This window comes from Ixodes scapularis, unplaced genomic scaffold, assembly GCF_016920785.2.
Source record: "Ixodes scapularis isolate PalLabHiFi unplaced genomic scaffold, ASM1692078v2 ptg000597l_1___fragment_1__unscaffolded, whole genome shotgun sequence".
Taxonomy (NCBI): Eukaryota; Metazoa; Arthropoda; class Arachnida; order Ixodida; family Ixodidae; genus Ixodes; species Ixodes scapularis.
In genome coordinates this window covers 1,133,362-1,148,813 of record NW_024610006.1, presented here as the reverse complement: position 1 = coordinate 1,148,813, position 15,452 = coordinate 1,133,362, and the positions used below count along the sequence as shown (strand labels likewise).

Here is a 15,452-nt window from a genome sequence, read left to right as displayed (position 1 = left end):
GTAATTCACGACACCGCTGCCAAGCAGCAATCCTCCTAGCGTCCCGATTGTAAGCATGTAAAACACTTCGTTGTTGGGCTTGTCACTATGCTCTGCCGGAGCTGGTGATGAATGAGAAGGAGGCGGCGGTGGGTTTTCGGTCCCGACAACGGTGCCGGGTGAGTCTCTCTCAGGTCTCCTGCCGTAGTCGACCGTTTCGTCCACTTGGGACGCCACGAAATCGGTAGATACCTTGGCGGCGTAAATAATGAGTTTGTTTGGCAATACGAGTTGTCCCGGGAAGCTGATTTGTTGTTGTTGTTGTTGTTGTTGGGGGGGCGCCGGAGCCGCACGCCCTTGCGTCGGTGCCGATGGTCGCCTGTCCCAGAGGGATTCCATAGAGTCGGGTAATGCCACCCTCTCGTAGGGTAGACGAGCGTCCAAGTGTTGGCTCTGCCCGTTGTGCGTGTGTATGGGGAGTTGAAAGTGGTACGTTTCCACCATGTCGGTGATGCCCGACCCGCCGGCACCCAGATGACTAAGGTATTTTTTGACCACCCGCGCGTCTCCGTCGTACACGGCCAAGTTTATTCCGTTATCGATCGAAGATGCCACGCCGAGTGCCTTGCGGAGTCCGTCGACTAGTACCATGATTTCGTTTAGTTTTCGCGAATTGTTCATGATGCGCATGTAATGGAAATCGTCTCTGGTCTGCGTCTCGATGTTGTCGGCGGTGCCTTGTAAAAAGTGTGTGAGAATCACCCTGCGCATCACGTACGGTGCCAGGTTTTGCAGCCAGAGCTCCGCGACGCGCCTCGTCACGGCAAAGCGCCTGTCCGTGTCGGGGAGCGGGTCCGTGACCACAAAATGGTAGAGATAGCGAAAGAGGCCCGACGAGCTGTACTCCATGTGCATCAGGTCGCTCTCGGCGCTGCCGCCCGTGATGAAAAAAGGCAGGGCGTGCGGAAACAGTTGGGCCACCACCGGCGGCACCGACGTGGACGATTCTTCGGGCCGGCCCGTCTGCGAGTTTAGCAGGCGGGGCAGATTGGTGTTGGACACTACCATTCCGGCGCGCATGAGGGCGTACGCCTTGCACACGTAGCGAAGAGCGACAAAGTCCAAGAGACATTCGGCTACGTCGTCCGAAAGAGACTTTGTCTCGTGCAGGTGATAGTGCGATCGGCCCAAAACGTTCTTGTCCACCGCGTGAGTCGCCGACGAGTACACTACGTCGATCACCGTTCCGTACAGTGTGTGCGACGGGTACCGCTCGGCCAGTCTGGTCTTGAGAGCCGGAACGTAAAAGACTCCTTCTCGCTCGGCCAGGAGCATGATGGCCGCCGACGCGTCCCACACCGAGGACCTGCTCGAAGTGAATGGGTTGAGGGTCTTCGCAAATATCTTTGTATTTGCAAAGTACGGGGACCTGAGGATCGTCTTGCACGCGCTAAAGATTTCGTCGTGATTGGGGATCAGAGTCAGGGCCTTGTCGTAGCCTACCCTAAACTCGCGAGCCCAATCGTAGGGCAGGTCGCCGAGGTGCGGCTCTATTTCGTCGGTAAAGAGCATGCGGGCCAATACTTGATCGAAGGGCACGGCATGCGAGGGGACCCATCCGTTATCGATGACGGAGCGCGTGCCAACTCGAAATAGGAGCATTCCTTGGTTCGGGTCCAGTTCCATCGTGAGACGCCACTTGGCGGTCAGGTTCTCCACGCAGTCGCTCTCGGCGTGGATGATTCGACGGGTTTCTCCGGGAATGTGAAAGAAGGTGGGTACCGCGTACAAGACGCGAAAGAAGGGAATCGTGTGCACGTCGTGAGGATCGCCGTTCGTATTGAAAAAGGGGTAGAGTAGACTCTTGTTGGGTACGTGGGGTCTAAAGGCGATCGGGTTGTCGGCGTACGAGTCTCGATCGTAACTACCCCAGTAGTTTGTCGTGAAGGAACCCCTGAGGACGACCTCAACAACGTGTTCGACGGGACTCGGGGCCTCGGCCGTGTACGCGCCGGGTTGGTGATATGCGTGACGCAGAGTTCCGTTTGCCCACGAATGTTGATTGTTATTTGCGGCGAGCGGCGGCGACCCTGCACCAGCACCACCACCACCACCACCTCCTCCTGGTACGACTGCTGCCATTATATTTTTATTATAGATACGTCTAGGTTAGTGAAAAATTATTGCACGGGCCGAGGCGGAGGTGGAACGCTGTATAGAGATTCCGCACTACGCGGAACGTCGTACACCGATGGCGAAGGGGGCGGTAGCGTTTCGTATTCGTTCTCTATCTGTGGTCTCGGTGGAAGCGGTCGGTTGGCGATTCTCGGTTTTGAAATGTCTCTTCTTCTATCGTCGAACGCCTGTATTTGTCGCTGTACGTATCTGTTCAATACGTACTCGTTGTAACCGTAGCCTATTAACGATGTGACCACGAGCTGCAGGCCTAGAACGCTCACTGTCAGGGCCATCAGGTGTCCCATACCCCAATTGGATACGTGGTCGTGAATGTCTTTTGCCGTCTTTATTCTATCGAGCAAGCTTTGAAAAAAGGACTCGTCGGCGCAGATCGGGACGCCGTCCTTGCTTTGTCGCAGAGTTTCCAATATGTCTCGATTCAACCTATGGGCCTCTCGCAGCGACGCAAAGAACACGCACTCTTTCGAATAACGGTCCGGATCGTTATCTGCGTCTTTGGATACTTGCGAGTCTAGTATGTGTTTCTGTTCCCGCGTGAGATTTACGTATGACGTCAATACGTCCTGGAACATGGGCATTTTTTGTTTTAGATAAAAAAACATGTCCGTTTACGCCACGTTCACTCTGCTGTGCGAAAACGGAAGGGAAGACGACAAACTAGTCAAGGAATGTAGACGCTACCTAGAAGAATACGTCAGACCGCTGCTCGGAAACGACACTTTTTATGTCGAAGACGATAGAAAGTTGTTCCACAGACACATGTACTACACGCCGCCTCCCAGTGCCGAACGGAGGGCCGCGTCGGCCATACGGGGCAACGTGGACCACTTGCTGCACGTCTTGGCCAAGCACGTGGATGACGCGGACGTTTTGCGCTACGCTTATAATGCCGCCGCGAACGTGTTGGATCACTGTAGATTCGAACAGAGGAGAGAAGAAGAGGAGCAATTGACGGAGTGTAAGAACCTTTTGGAGGCTCGACTGGCAGCGATGGGAGACGAAAGAGGTCGAGACGACAAGTATCTCAAGACTATATTTCACCTGTGAGCCGTAAAGTAATACACGCCTAGTCCGGCAGCCACGCCGACGGCCGTCGAGCTCAACGTAATCGCGGTCATTGCGCCGGACTCCTCGGGCCGAGAAGTAGACAGAGTGTCGCTACGAGTGAAGCTTTTCTCCATAAAGTCGATGCCGTGAGCCTCGGAAAGTTTGGCGAGAGACGTCTCGTAGGTGGTCAACGATCGTAACGCGAGACTTAGCGTGTCGTCGTAGTCGCCAACCTGTTCCTGTTCGAAGACGTCGCACAAGAATAAATAGTTTCGAAGGGTCGTCGCCTGCGTGGAAATTTTTTCGCCGTGTTCGCGAAGAAACTCGTCGGTCGGTAGGCGTTCGTTGGCGAAGGTCGTCATGATTTCGGCCATGGGCCAGAGGTTCCCGTGGCGAAACCAGGTGATTATGCAGACCTTTTCGAGTATCTCGCGGGTTGCCGTCTTGAAGGTTTCGTACACTTCGATAAAGAATCTGAAGACGATCGAGGTCAGTTGAATTTCGAGTCTATTAAAGTTTCTATTTACGTCGTACTTGTAACGGTTTATGTCGTCAGACGGCTCCGTTGCGGTGGCGGGCGGTCGGAAATCGTAAAATTCCTCCAAGATGTCTTTCCTCACAATCTTGGCGTTCGAGCGCAAGTGCGTCTCGAACCTTGTGATTCCCGGTAGAGTCAGGGCGTATTCGGCCGCCAACCACACGGAAAGAAGGGCCCCGTTGAGCCCCTTTTTGCGAAATACTATCTCTTCCCAACACATGTCGTAGTCCAAATCTTTAACGTGGACTCGCCAGTACGGAAAGACGGCGGCGTTGACTTTGCTCCAATTGTTCTTGACGTAAGAATAAAACGAAACTAAATCCATCCTCTATTGTTTTGTACTCGTAACGAGGTGCACGCTCACGCCCGCAAAGAGACCCGTTGCGGCCGACGGAATCACGAGTTTTAATAAGGGGTCGATTTTACGGGTGGAGTCGTCGGTCGTAACGGGTCTGTCAGTGGGCGGTGGCAGCTCCTCATCGGTCGTCGTCGCGAATTTACTACTTCGAAAGTGTTTGGGTAGAAACGTGATCTGCCGCTCCATGGCCATCTCGGCGAGGTCCACCCTGTAATTTGACAGCGTGTCCGAATTGTATATGGACCCGCGTTCCTCTTCCGTGGCTTCCACGTCCAACTTTTCGGTTAAAATTTTATAGTTTGACGTACTCAGATGCGAATGCAGCTCTTCGCCGTACATTAGCATGAGTTGGTCGGTGGACAGGTCGCGACCGGCGCACGCCGCCAACACTTCGGTGAGGAACCAGAGCGCGTCCTTGTGTTCGCTGTACCAGACGCGCACGCACAGGTCTTCCAGTTTGGCCAACTCGATCGTCTTTAGACGGTTCTCGTACACGTCGACAAATTTTCGGACCGTGCTGGACGTGATCGGCGCTGCATTTGTAACTCTAAATCTATCCGCAAAGTACTGGTCGACTTGCCGTTCGTAGCGCCATTTGTTCTTGCCATCGTTTTCTTTGGTCAGTGCGGTGTCGTCGTCGTAAAACGAGTCAAAGATTTCGGGATCCCTTCGACTGTAGGACGGCCATACCGTCTCCACAAACTTGGTTCGTCCCGGCAAAGTCAGGGCATACTCGGCGACGATCCACATGCGAACTTTGGAATTTAGCATATAGAAAAGTTGTTGTCTACTCAGACCTATGAATTCGTACATCTGTATATTCTTGACGTGTTGGTGCCAAAATCGAAAAGTGCGAAGGGCAACTTTGGTCCAATTTTCCTTTACGTAATCGTAAAACCGTTCGTAGTCTTCTTTCAACGCGTCTCTAGACATTTTTGTATTGATCAACGCGTGATCAAATACGTCCCGACTCCAAGTACCAATCCGATCGCTGTCGAAGGAACGAGGATCGCTACTAGACTACTGACTGAAGGTAGCGGCGTGGCCGATCGGATTCGATTGTTCATCTCTATCAAATCTTGGCGGTAGCTCGCCTCGTCGTTGGTAGACGGTTGCTGTTGCGAATCAAAGGCCTTTTGCAAGAGCCGGACTTGCTCGGGGCCGGCATGAGAATGCAGTTTCTCTCCGTGCAACGATAAGAGCGTCCCGACCGGAATCTTTTGTTTCGCAAATAAGCTCAACGTCTCGGCCGCAACCCACACGCCGTCCTTGTCCAGGGCCCACGCTCGCAAACAAAATCCTTTAAGCTCGAGCGGATCTTGGATTGTGGACAGCGTCTCGTACAGGTTGACGAGCTTGCGGAACGAGGACGAGGTGGGCGTCATTTTCAACTTTGCAAAGTTTCGCTTTATGTGGTCGGCGTACGTCTCGTGCGCGTGGCGACCGGCAGTGGATTCGCGAACGTTTTGAGATGCAAATTCTCTAAAGTCGACTAGGCCCGGGGTAAAGTCAACGGCTACGTCGCCGACCTTTTCGAGGAAAGCTCGACGACCGGGCATGGTGAGGGCGTACTCTGCAAAGAGCCAGGCGAGTAGAGCCTGAGCATCCGAACCGACGACGCGGTTCTTGGCCAGTATCCGCGACCACGCGGCGTCTGCGTCCGCGTTTTTGACTTTGGCGAGCCAATAGGCGTTGCACATCCAATCCGCATCGGGCCAATTTTCTTTGATCGCATTGCACAAATAGACGTAGGCGTCCATTTTATTATTTATTGAGCATGACGTACCCAGCGTAGGCGAGTGCCGTCAACGACACGCAGTACGGCGAACACAACATTAGGACGACCTTGGTGTCGCCGGCCTTCTTCTTTATCTCCTCGTCTTCGTAGTGAGAAAGAGGAGGTGATGTCTCGTCTTCCTCCTGATTCCTCGGCGCTTCGGAGTATAGGTTTCGATTGTAATTTTCGTGCGCGTAGCGCATTCGTCTTTCGTACTCGGCGTCCGAGAGCACGACGAACGAAGCCGATCGATTCAGATCCACCCTCAATGTGGCGTTTAAATTTAACAAATCAATCTTGTAACGCTCCACGTCTCGCTGATTCAACAGGCGAAGCGTGTCTCTATCGGCGACGGCCGGTGCTACGTCTATCTGCTCGGCGACCTCGCGCACAGTGTACTCGCTGATCTGGTGCCAGATACCGTCGAGGTGGCCACCGACCAACAAATCGTCTGCCCTGACGTCATTAGAAACGCAAGTCAACAAGACCTCTACCAGTGCCCACTGGACGTTCATCTTGCGTTTCCAAAAGGACATGACCACGCCCTGAACGTCGTAGGGAATCAAGCGCAACAACTTTTCGTACGCATTCTTTAAATAAAGTTTTGCCTTTGGCGTAAAATGGACCCCCATTTTTCTCAGTCCGGCTTCGCGGACGTATTCGTATCGGTCCCTGGTGATCTTGTCCTGCACTGGAGCTGCGGGCACGCGGAGGAAATCGGTCAACTCGCCTTCGCGTGTAGATAACCTGAGCGTAAACCTAGTGTTGAGACTGAACCAGTGTGCGAGCGACGCTTTAAAGTCTTTGAAAGGTGGAAAGGTCAAAATGTACTCTACTAGCAGCCACGTCAGGTAGCGTCGTCGCGTCGCTGGTTCCATCTCGGTGGCGGATATTTCGCTCAAACGCCCCGCAGGGGGCACCTGTGAAAGCAGGTGTTTGGAGAGTGGCGTCTCCACGGACCCCGAGCCATGCGGGTTTGCCCGCCCACGTCTGACTGTGCGTGGCTTTCCCGTGTCTGAAGAAAAGGGCATCCTGGTGGTTGAGCCAAGCCCGGGGTAGGTTTGGACCCTTCGGGGCCCCCCGGGCGAGGCAATACACCACTTCGGCCCCTGCTTCCCATACACGGGAGTCCTGGTAAGGCCCGGCCAGGATGATTCAGTCTAGTCGCCACTCCTTCTACTATCCCCTCCCTTCTTTCACCCTTATCTCCTCCTCCTTTTCACTCTTCTCATTTCTCTTTTTTCCTTTTCAACTTCTTTGGCGGCAAGGGCTAACCTTGGGTGGTGACAGATACTCTCGTCCAGATCCACACTTGGTTATAGTTTCTGGGTAGCGCTAATAGAGTAATGCTTCCAGCAAAGCCATATTTGTTATGGGGTGTTACCTATTCCCTCGTTGGGCTCCGTGGTGGGCGGCGCGCCACAGATTCTGAACACCCTTTGCCTTTTTATGGCTCCCCCCTCTTCTAAACCCCGAGCAGAGCGACCCCCCAAAAGGGTTCGCCCCGCTCCCCCTACTTTTGAAAAAGCCAAAGAACCCGACACCTTTTCACGATTTCTTGTACTTCATGCTGCGAACGACTCTCTACCGTTATCAAAGATGTCACCTTTCCTTGTCTCTAAGGTCCTAGAGCAGACGATTGGACAGAATTACAAGGCAAAAAAACTTGCTGGAGACCTCCTCGTTGAGGTAGAAAACAAAACTCAAAGCACAGCATTACTGAAGTTGACCAGCCTAGGTGAACACCAAGTTTGTGTAACCCCGCACCGGACTTTAAATACTCTCCGCGGCGTCATCTCTGAGGATGACCTCCTTCAGTGTACTGAAGAAGAAATCCTTGAAGGGCTGCGTCGGAGTGCTGTTGTTGCCGTGCGGCGAATCACGCTACGACGAGACGGACAGGAGATACCAACCCGACACCTAGTCCTGACTTTTGAACTCCACTCTCTGCCTTCCACCGTGAAGGCAGGGTATCTAAACTGCAGAGTTCGTCCTTTCGTTCCAAACCCACAACGGTGCTTTCGTTGCCAGCGTTTTGGGCATGGCTCCCGAAACTGCCGTGGCCGAGAAACTTGTGCGAAATGTAGTGCCACTGACCACGTCGCTGACATATGTGAAAACAACCATAAATGCATAAACTGTGGCGGACCACACCCCGCATTTTCACGCACATGTCCGAAATGGAAGAAAGAAAAGGAGATAATTACATTTAAGGTCAAACACAATCTCAGCTACCAAGACGCTAGAGAACAGCTTGCCTTCAAGGCAAGGGGTTCATATGCCGAGGCAGTGCGAAGGGGACCCCCACTGTCTATGGCATCCGTGGAGACGCAGACTTCCCCGGAAGACCTGTCATCTCCACAAGGGTCCTTTTACGTACGTCCGAAGACAGTGGGCAACCCACTGCCTTCATGCTCCAATGAGTTTATTGTGCCCTCTAAGGAGGGTGCTGCACCCTCCAAGGAGCCAGACGTGTCGTCACCGGCACTAGCTGGCCCTTCTGGCCGGGGTCGGGGGCTGCCTCCCCGTGCCTCTGGCAGCTCATCAAAGCCTGGGCGGTCAGATTCACCTCTACCGCCCAAAGGACCCAAGGTCTCATTGGATGAGAAGATGGATGTGAGCGTCCCACTCTCCGATGAGGACCTTCCTCTTTCTCAAACAGGCTCTGTTTCCTCGGCCTCCTGCGAGGCTGGAGGACGGCCTAAAGACACTGCAAAAAAGAAAACCATCCCACGGATTGTGGCACCAAAAGACGCATAAACTACATTTCACAATTTTTGCGTAAAACACTTATTGAGGCGTTTCCTTTATTGAAGATAAATGTCTTTCTTCCTTCAGTGGAACTGTAGAGGCCTCCTGTCTAACTACGATGATGTGAGCGATCTTTTAGAGGATCACCGGCCCATTGCATGTTGCTTACAGGAAACGCACCTAAAAACCACCCACACCAATGTTTTAAAACACTTCCAGGTGTTTCGTAGGGACCGTACACATGCAGCTCACGCAGCTGGAGGTGTTGCGGTGGTTGTCCAACGTTCAATTCCTTCTAACGAGGTAGCCCTGCAGACTTCACTTGAGGCGGTGGCTACACGTATTTTGTTAGATCGAATAATTACAGTCTGTTCATTGTATGTACCTCCCAATTATCAGTTACATATGGAGGAGCTAGAAGACCTTGTTAATCAACTTCCTTCACCTTTTTTACTTTTAGGAGATTTTAATGCACACAATCCCCTGTGGGGTAGTGACAGACGGGATTCTAGAGGGGCCCTTGTTGAACGTTTTTTGCTTTCTGCGGGATTGTGCCTGCTGAACACAAATGAATCTACATATTTTAGCTCAGCAACTCACACTTTCACTTCCATTGACCTATCTATTTGTCACCCATCATTATTCCCATTGCTTTCATGGAAGGTCATACCGAATCCTTATGGAAGTGACCACTTTCTCATCATCTTAGAATTTAACCATCTTCCCATGACAGTCCCAACACGCTGTCCTCGTTGGAAATTCGAAAATGCCAACTGGCCTACCTTTAAAGAATCATCTCTTTTTGCATGCACATCACTTGACGATCTTGATATCAATAAAGCCACTCAACATATCACTCAGCACATTTTACAAGCTGTCATTCTCTCCATCCCCATGACGTCCTCGCATCTGCCCAGGAGACCAAAGCCCTGGTGGAACAAAGATTGCCGTTTGGCCAAAAAAGAACAAAATCGAGCGTGGGGTATATTTAGGCGCTACCCTACAATACACAATCTTATTGAATTTAAGAGAAAAAGGTCCCAGGCGAGGTGGATTAGAAGGCATGCTAAGAAAAAAAGTTTTAGAGGGTACGCTTCTTCAATTAACAGCACTGTATCTGCAAAGGAAGTCTGGGATCGCGTACATAAAATTGACGGCTCTTACCGGGCATTCACTGTCCCACTCTTGAGTCGGAATGGAGTTTGTTCTGCAAGCCTTGAGGAACAGGCCAACATCCTCGGTGAACACTTCGAGTATGTCTCCAGTTCGGAACATTACACCTTAACGTTCCAGCGATACAAGATCAATGCAGAAAAAAAAGCTGTTATCACATCAGGTGGCACGCACGAACCCTACAACACTCTATTTACATTAGACGAACTTCAAATGGCACTTCTTGGTTCCAAACAAACTGCCCCTGGACCAGATGGTATTCATTATCAAATGCTCGAACATCTTCATCCATCCACTATGGAGCTAATTTTGTACCTTTTTAATAGAGTTTGGCTCGAGGGCCACTTTCCGTCCTCCTGGAAGACCGCTGTGGTTGTACCAGTGCTTAAGCCCGGCAAAGATCCCTCTTGTGCATCTAGCTACAGACCAATAGCTCTAACTAGCTGTCTTTCCAAGACATTAGAAAGGATGATTAATAAGAGACTCATGTTTTTTCTAGAACGAAACAGCTGCCTTGATAAGTACCAGTGTGACTTTCGGTCAGCACGGTCCACTGTCGATCATCTCGTCCGCTTTGAGACCTTCGTACGTGAGGCGTTTGTCAACAGACAACAGTGTCTCTCCATCTTCTTTGATTTGGAAAAAGCATAGGACACAGCCTGGCGTTACGGCATTCTGCAATATTTATTCGATCTTGGTTTCCGTGGCCGAATGTCGAGTGCCATGCAGAGTTACCTGCAGCACCGTACGTTCCGCGTGAGTCTTGGAAAAACTCTCTCGAGGGAGTTTTTACAGGAGAATGGAGTCCCTCAGGGGGGTGTACTGAGTGTCACTCTTTTTATCGTCAAACTTAATTCCATTGGCCGTGTAATTCCTCCTTCGGTGCAATATTCCTTATATGTTGATGATCTCCAGATCTCCGTTTCATCCTGTAATCTCTCAATTTGTGAACGTCGCGTTCAACTTGCGGTCAATAATTTGGTCAGATGGGCCGATACGAATGTGTTTAAATTTTCTCCCGAAAAAACAGCTTGTGTCAACTTTTCTCGTCGACGTGGTGCTCTTCAGGAACCGTCTTTGAACATGTGTGGTTCTCCTATTGTTGTAAAAAATGAGCACAAGTTTTTGGGCCTTGTGTTCGATTCCAAGTTGACTTTCGTTCCACACATTAAGAGATTAAAACTCAAGTGCCTTAAATCTCTAAACATCCTTAAGGTCTTGTCACATGCATCATGGGGCTCGGACCGACTGTGTCTGCTGCGTATCTATCACTCAGTCATTCGCTCCCAGCTTGATTATGGTTGAATTGTCTATAACTCTGCTCGGGCATCAGTTCTAAAGATGTTAGATCCTATTCATCATCAAGGACTGCGACTGGCTATTGGTGCATTTCATACCTCCCCAGTGCTTAGCCTTTACGCGGAAGCAAACGAATTGTCCCTTGAGTATAGGAGGTTTTCCCTGGGTTTTATGTACTCTGTTAGGGTTCGCTCGGTCGCGGAGCACCCCGTTCGAGATAATATTGAGACGATCAAGTTCCAACGCACATTTGAAAACAAACCTTCCACAGTCCCCCCTTTTTCTATGAGGAATAATACTGCAGCACAATCCGTTGGGATGGATGCAAAGCCTCAGTTGGTCCAATACCCTCCGGAAATAGCTCCATGGAACAACTGCCAGATACATTGCGACCTTACACTGACCAAGTATAACAAAAAGAATGTTCCACAGGAAGTCATAAGGCAGAACTTCTTTGAGCTTCAGACCAAATATCACAAGTATGCCAGTTTTTATACAGACGGGACAAAAAAAGACTCCGTAGTAGGCTGTGCTATGGTGGGACCATCGGTAAATCAGGTGAAGAGAATAAATTCAAAAGCCTCTATACTAACTGCAGAGCTTTATGGTTTGTTGTTAGCTGTTGATTACATAATCAAAAAACGCCTTTCTCACGCTGTAATCTACACCGACTCTTTAAGCTCTCTGAAGGCTGTCGCATCAATGAACCGTGTAAAAAACCCACTGGTTTCTGAGTTAAAGTACAAGATAATCCTGGCTGCAACGAAAAATTTTGACATAGTCTTATGCTGGGTTCCTAGCCATGTTGGCATTCCTGGAAATGAAGCAGCTGATAGTGCAGCCAGTTCTGATAATGATAGAGAAATTGACACACACCAAATACCCTACAAAGATTACCACAATTATCTGAAACGTTGCATCAAAGCAAAGTGGCAGCTGCAGTGGAACGGCGAAACCGGCAACAAACTACATGCAATCAAACCTCTTCTAGGCGAGTGGGAGAGCGCCCGACATCGGGAGCGCTTTTACGAAGTCGTACTGTGTAGGCTACGAATCGGTCATACTCGTCTTACACATGGACACCTCTTGAGCGGGGAGGAGGCCCCTGAATGTGTGCACTGCAACCTACCTCTAAGTATTATGCACATACTCATTGAATGCCCTATGTATGACCAATGCCGGTATAAACACTACTCACTGCTTTATAAAGAACACATTCCACTACACCTTGCCTTACTACTAGGTGACGAACCGCTCATTCCATATAGTTGTGTTTTTAATTTCCTCACAGATATCGGCCTTCTACACCGACTGTGATTTTACTTTCTATCCTAAACTCATTGTCATATTGTTTACACTTATACACATTCATGTTCATGGTTTTATCATACATTTCGCTACAATAGCTCTTTCCTCTTCTTAAACCCGAATTGCAATAGTATAAGCTTGGCGCAATATAGCCTTAGTTGCTGATGCGCCAAAAAACACCAATCAATCAATCAATCAATCAATCAATTTCGCTCAAACGCGAGTACAGAGCTTCCAAAGAAACACCTTCGACAATCATTCGTACGTATTTTATTAAGACCATAGATACCATCGGCCTTTCTTGCACGGCACGTAGTTTTCGCAATGTCCAGAGAGTGGTGCAATAAACTCGTGCGTAAACTCGTGGTCCGTGTTGACGCACACTTGTCGAGAGAGTCTTCGCAGGTCTCTTCGGTACGCGAGAATGTCCTTCTCCAACTTGTCTCGCTGCACGTTGTCCGGGTCGAAAGACGCACTCAACTGGTCTCGAATGTTGCGCAGCATGTCGTTCCGGATCTCGCCTCGAATCCAGTCGAGATGCCCGTCAACGATGTCGTAGACACCGACGCCCACCTTTATGCAATAGAGAAGAATCTCGACGAGAATCCACTCGGTGCCTTGGGCTTTCTCCAAAAGTGCAACACCAGCTCGCGCGTGTCTGCGTCCGACAGTCCGTGCAATCTTTCGTACAATTCCATGAGGTTTGAGACGATTGTCGGAGTAAAATATATGCCCAGCTTCTCCATGGCAATCTCCACTTCTCTAACGTAGGTGTCATATTCGTCCGAAGAGGGAGGTATCGGCGCAGTCATAAAGTTTTTCAACACTCCTGCGTCGAACTTGTCCCTTCCACCAGTCCACAGGTTGTATCTCGTTTGAAATTCTTCTACCGACGGTAGAGTATTGGCGTATTCAATCACGCACCATTCGAGTATAGTCTTGTCAGACAGTCCCCGCTTGTCCAGTGGAAGAGTAGCGACTCGTACTGGAGCCTGGTCGGCCGAAACGGGATCGCTGTTGACCGAAGCAGCTGGTGTAGGAGCAGTCTCGCACGTGCACGATTCGAGTATAGGCTTGTCGGACGGTCCCCGCTTGTCCGATGGAACAGTAGCGACTTGTGTTGGAGCCTGGTCGGTCGAAACGGGATCGCTGTTGACCGAAGCAGCTGGTGTAGGAGCAATAGTAGCGTCGCGAATCGTGCAATACCAGTAAGCGTAGCCCTGTCGGCTAGCCGTGTATCTGTGTTCGCGCAGATACGTGTGCAAACTGAGGATGTGCATTTTCATAGACGACCGTTTAAAAACGAGTTTATCTCGAGCAAAGATTTCTTCGTGTCTTTGAAGGTGGACGACTCGTCTTCGCAGACCTGGACCCAATGCGATAAATCGCTCCAAACGTCGGGTCTAAAATACCTACTGTCGAGCAATAGGACGGCCCCCCAGTCGTTCACGTGACGTACGCAGCGTCCCACGGACTGGTTAACCGCTCGCATCGCCTGCGTTTTATACCATTCGTCCCCGTCTCCGCCCCTGCTGCGGTTAAACTCGACCTTGACCTTTACGTCCGGACTGTGATACGACGGATAGGGTTACCCCACGGATACGACGAGTCGAGCCAGCGAATCGGAGAAGTCGACGCCTTCGCTCATTTTGCCTCTGTGCACGACTAGAAACAGGGCCACCGTGCCGGGCTCTCCGTCAATCAACGCAGTCTTGTACCTATCGAACAAGAGGTCCGAGTTTTCAGAATCTTCCAGAAACAGATGCCCGCCGACCACCTTGACCAACTTGGGCCATAGAGGCACTTTGCGCCACACGTCTGGACAGGTCTGAAGTAGCTTGTAAGAAGGGAAGAAGCACAGGACGCCAGCCTTTGTTTCGCCGACATTTTTCTTCAGGATCTTGGTCGACTCGTAGACGACGGAACCTACGGCCTTGAGTAGCTCTTCGTTCTGGCATGCGCTGTAATTCATGTAAAACTCTTTGTCACCCTTGAGCGAATGCGAGATCCTACGGACAAAGACGTGACGCTTGGACACGACGTGTTCCTTGGCGGACACCTTGTGAGTAAAGAAGACGCCCAATTCCTTTTCGTACGACGACATCGGACTCAGAGTCCCCGAGGCCAGGACGATAGAGTGCGTGCACGACGACACAGACTTCATGGCGTAACTCGAGTCCATGCAGGTCATCCTGAGTTCTGGCGACTCGCGACCCTGGACGACAAACATTGCAAAGCCTTGGGCACCAAATATCTCGGGGTAGTAAAACTGAGTGACGATGCGGTCAATCAACGTGGTGTTTAACCGGTCGGACAAAGGATGTCGAGACGTTAAGGGACTCACGACTTGACCCAGGCTCACGTTGTCCGTCTTGAGGTAGCGTCTCGTCTTGGCCAGGAGATCATCGCCGCGAACAATCACATATCCAACGTCGTTCATCATGGCCAGGAGCCCCTCGAAGAATTCGCGAAGCTCGACGTAGCGAGAAAATCGTCGTGCGTACGTCTGAAGCTGCGATCTGGACACTTGTAGGCACATGGCGTCTCTACAAAACGTTTCAATGTTGTGCGCCTCGTCGAGGATCAGAATCGCGCCGCTGAGATTGATGTTGAGCGTGCTACGGACGAAGGGATCGATCAAGTAGTTGTAGGGAGCCAGCACTATTTTCGACCTGGCTACGTAGTACTGTTCGTTGACGTAGTAGGGGCAGATATCGTTTGCAGCACAACTCTCCACCAAGTCCTCGATGTCCCTAACGTCGGGCAAACGCGTCTCTGGTCCATGCTGCTCTTTCCAATTGCGGTAGAATCGGCACGTCGACGAGGCCCTGTGTTGACTGCAGAGTTGGGGCACGTTACCGCTGTGGACTTCCCGTTCCAAGAGGCAGACTGGGTCCTTGCCGACGAGACGAGAAATGTGCGCGGCGTCTCCGATGAACGCCTTGGCCACCGCTACCATTTGGTCGAGCTGTTGGTGCGTTCTAGAGCAGAGGTAGATTTTGCCGCTGGGTCGTGTCGTTATC

At 50.9% G+C, this 15,452-nt stretch overlaps 1 protein-coding gene across 1 annotated transcript; it reads right to left on the bottom strand.

Moving 5' to 3' along the window:
* Positions 1–14,017: 14,017 nt before the first annotated feature.
* On the bottom strand, positions 14,018–14,620 carry LOC121834181 (Fanconi anemia group J protein-like). The gene has a single exon (XM_042287922.1). It carries the CDS (start codon positions 14,618–14,620, stop codon positions 14,018–14,020), a length of 603 nt encoding a protein of 200 aa, XP_042143856.1.
* Between the last annotated feature and the right edge of the window lie 832 nt (positions 14,621–15,452).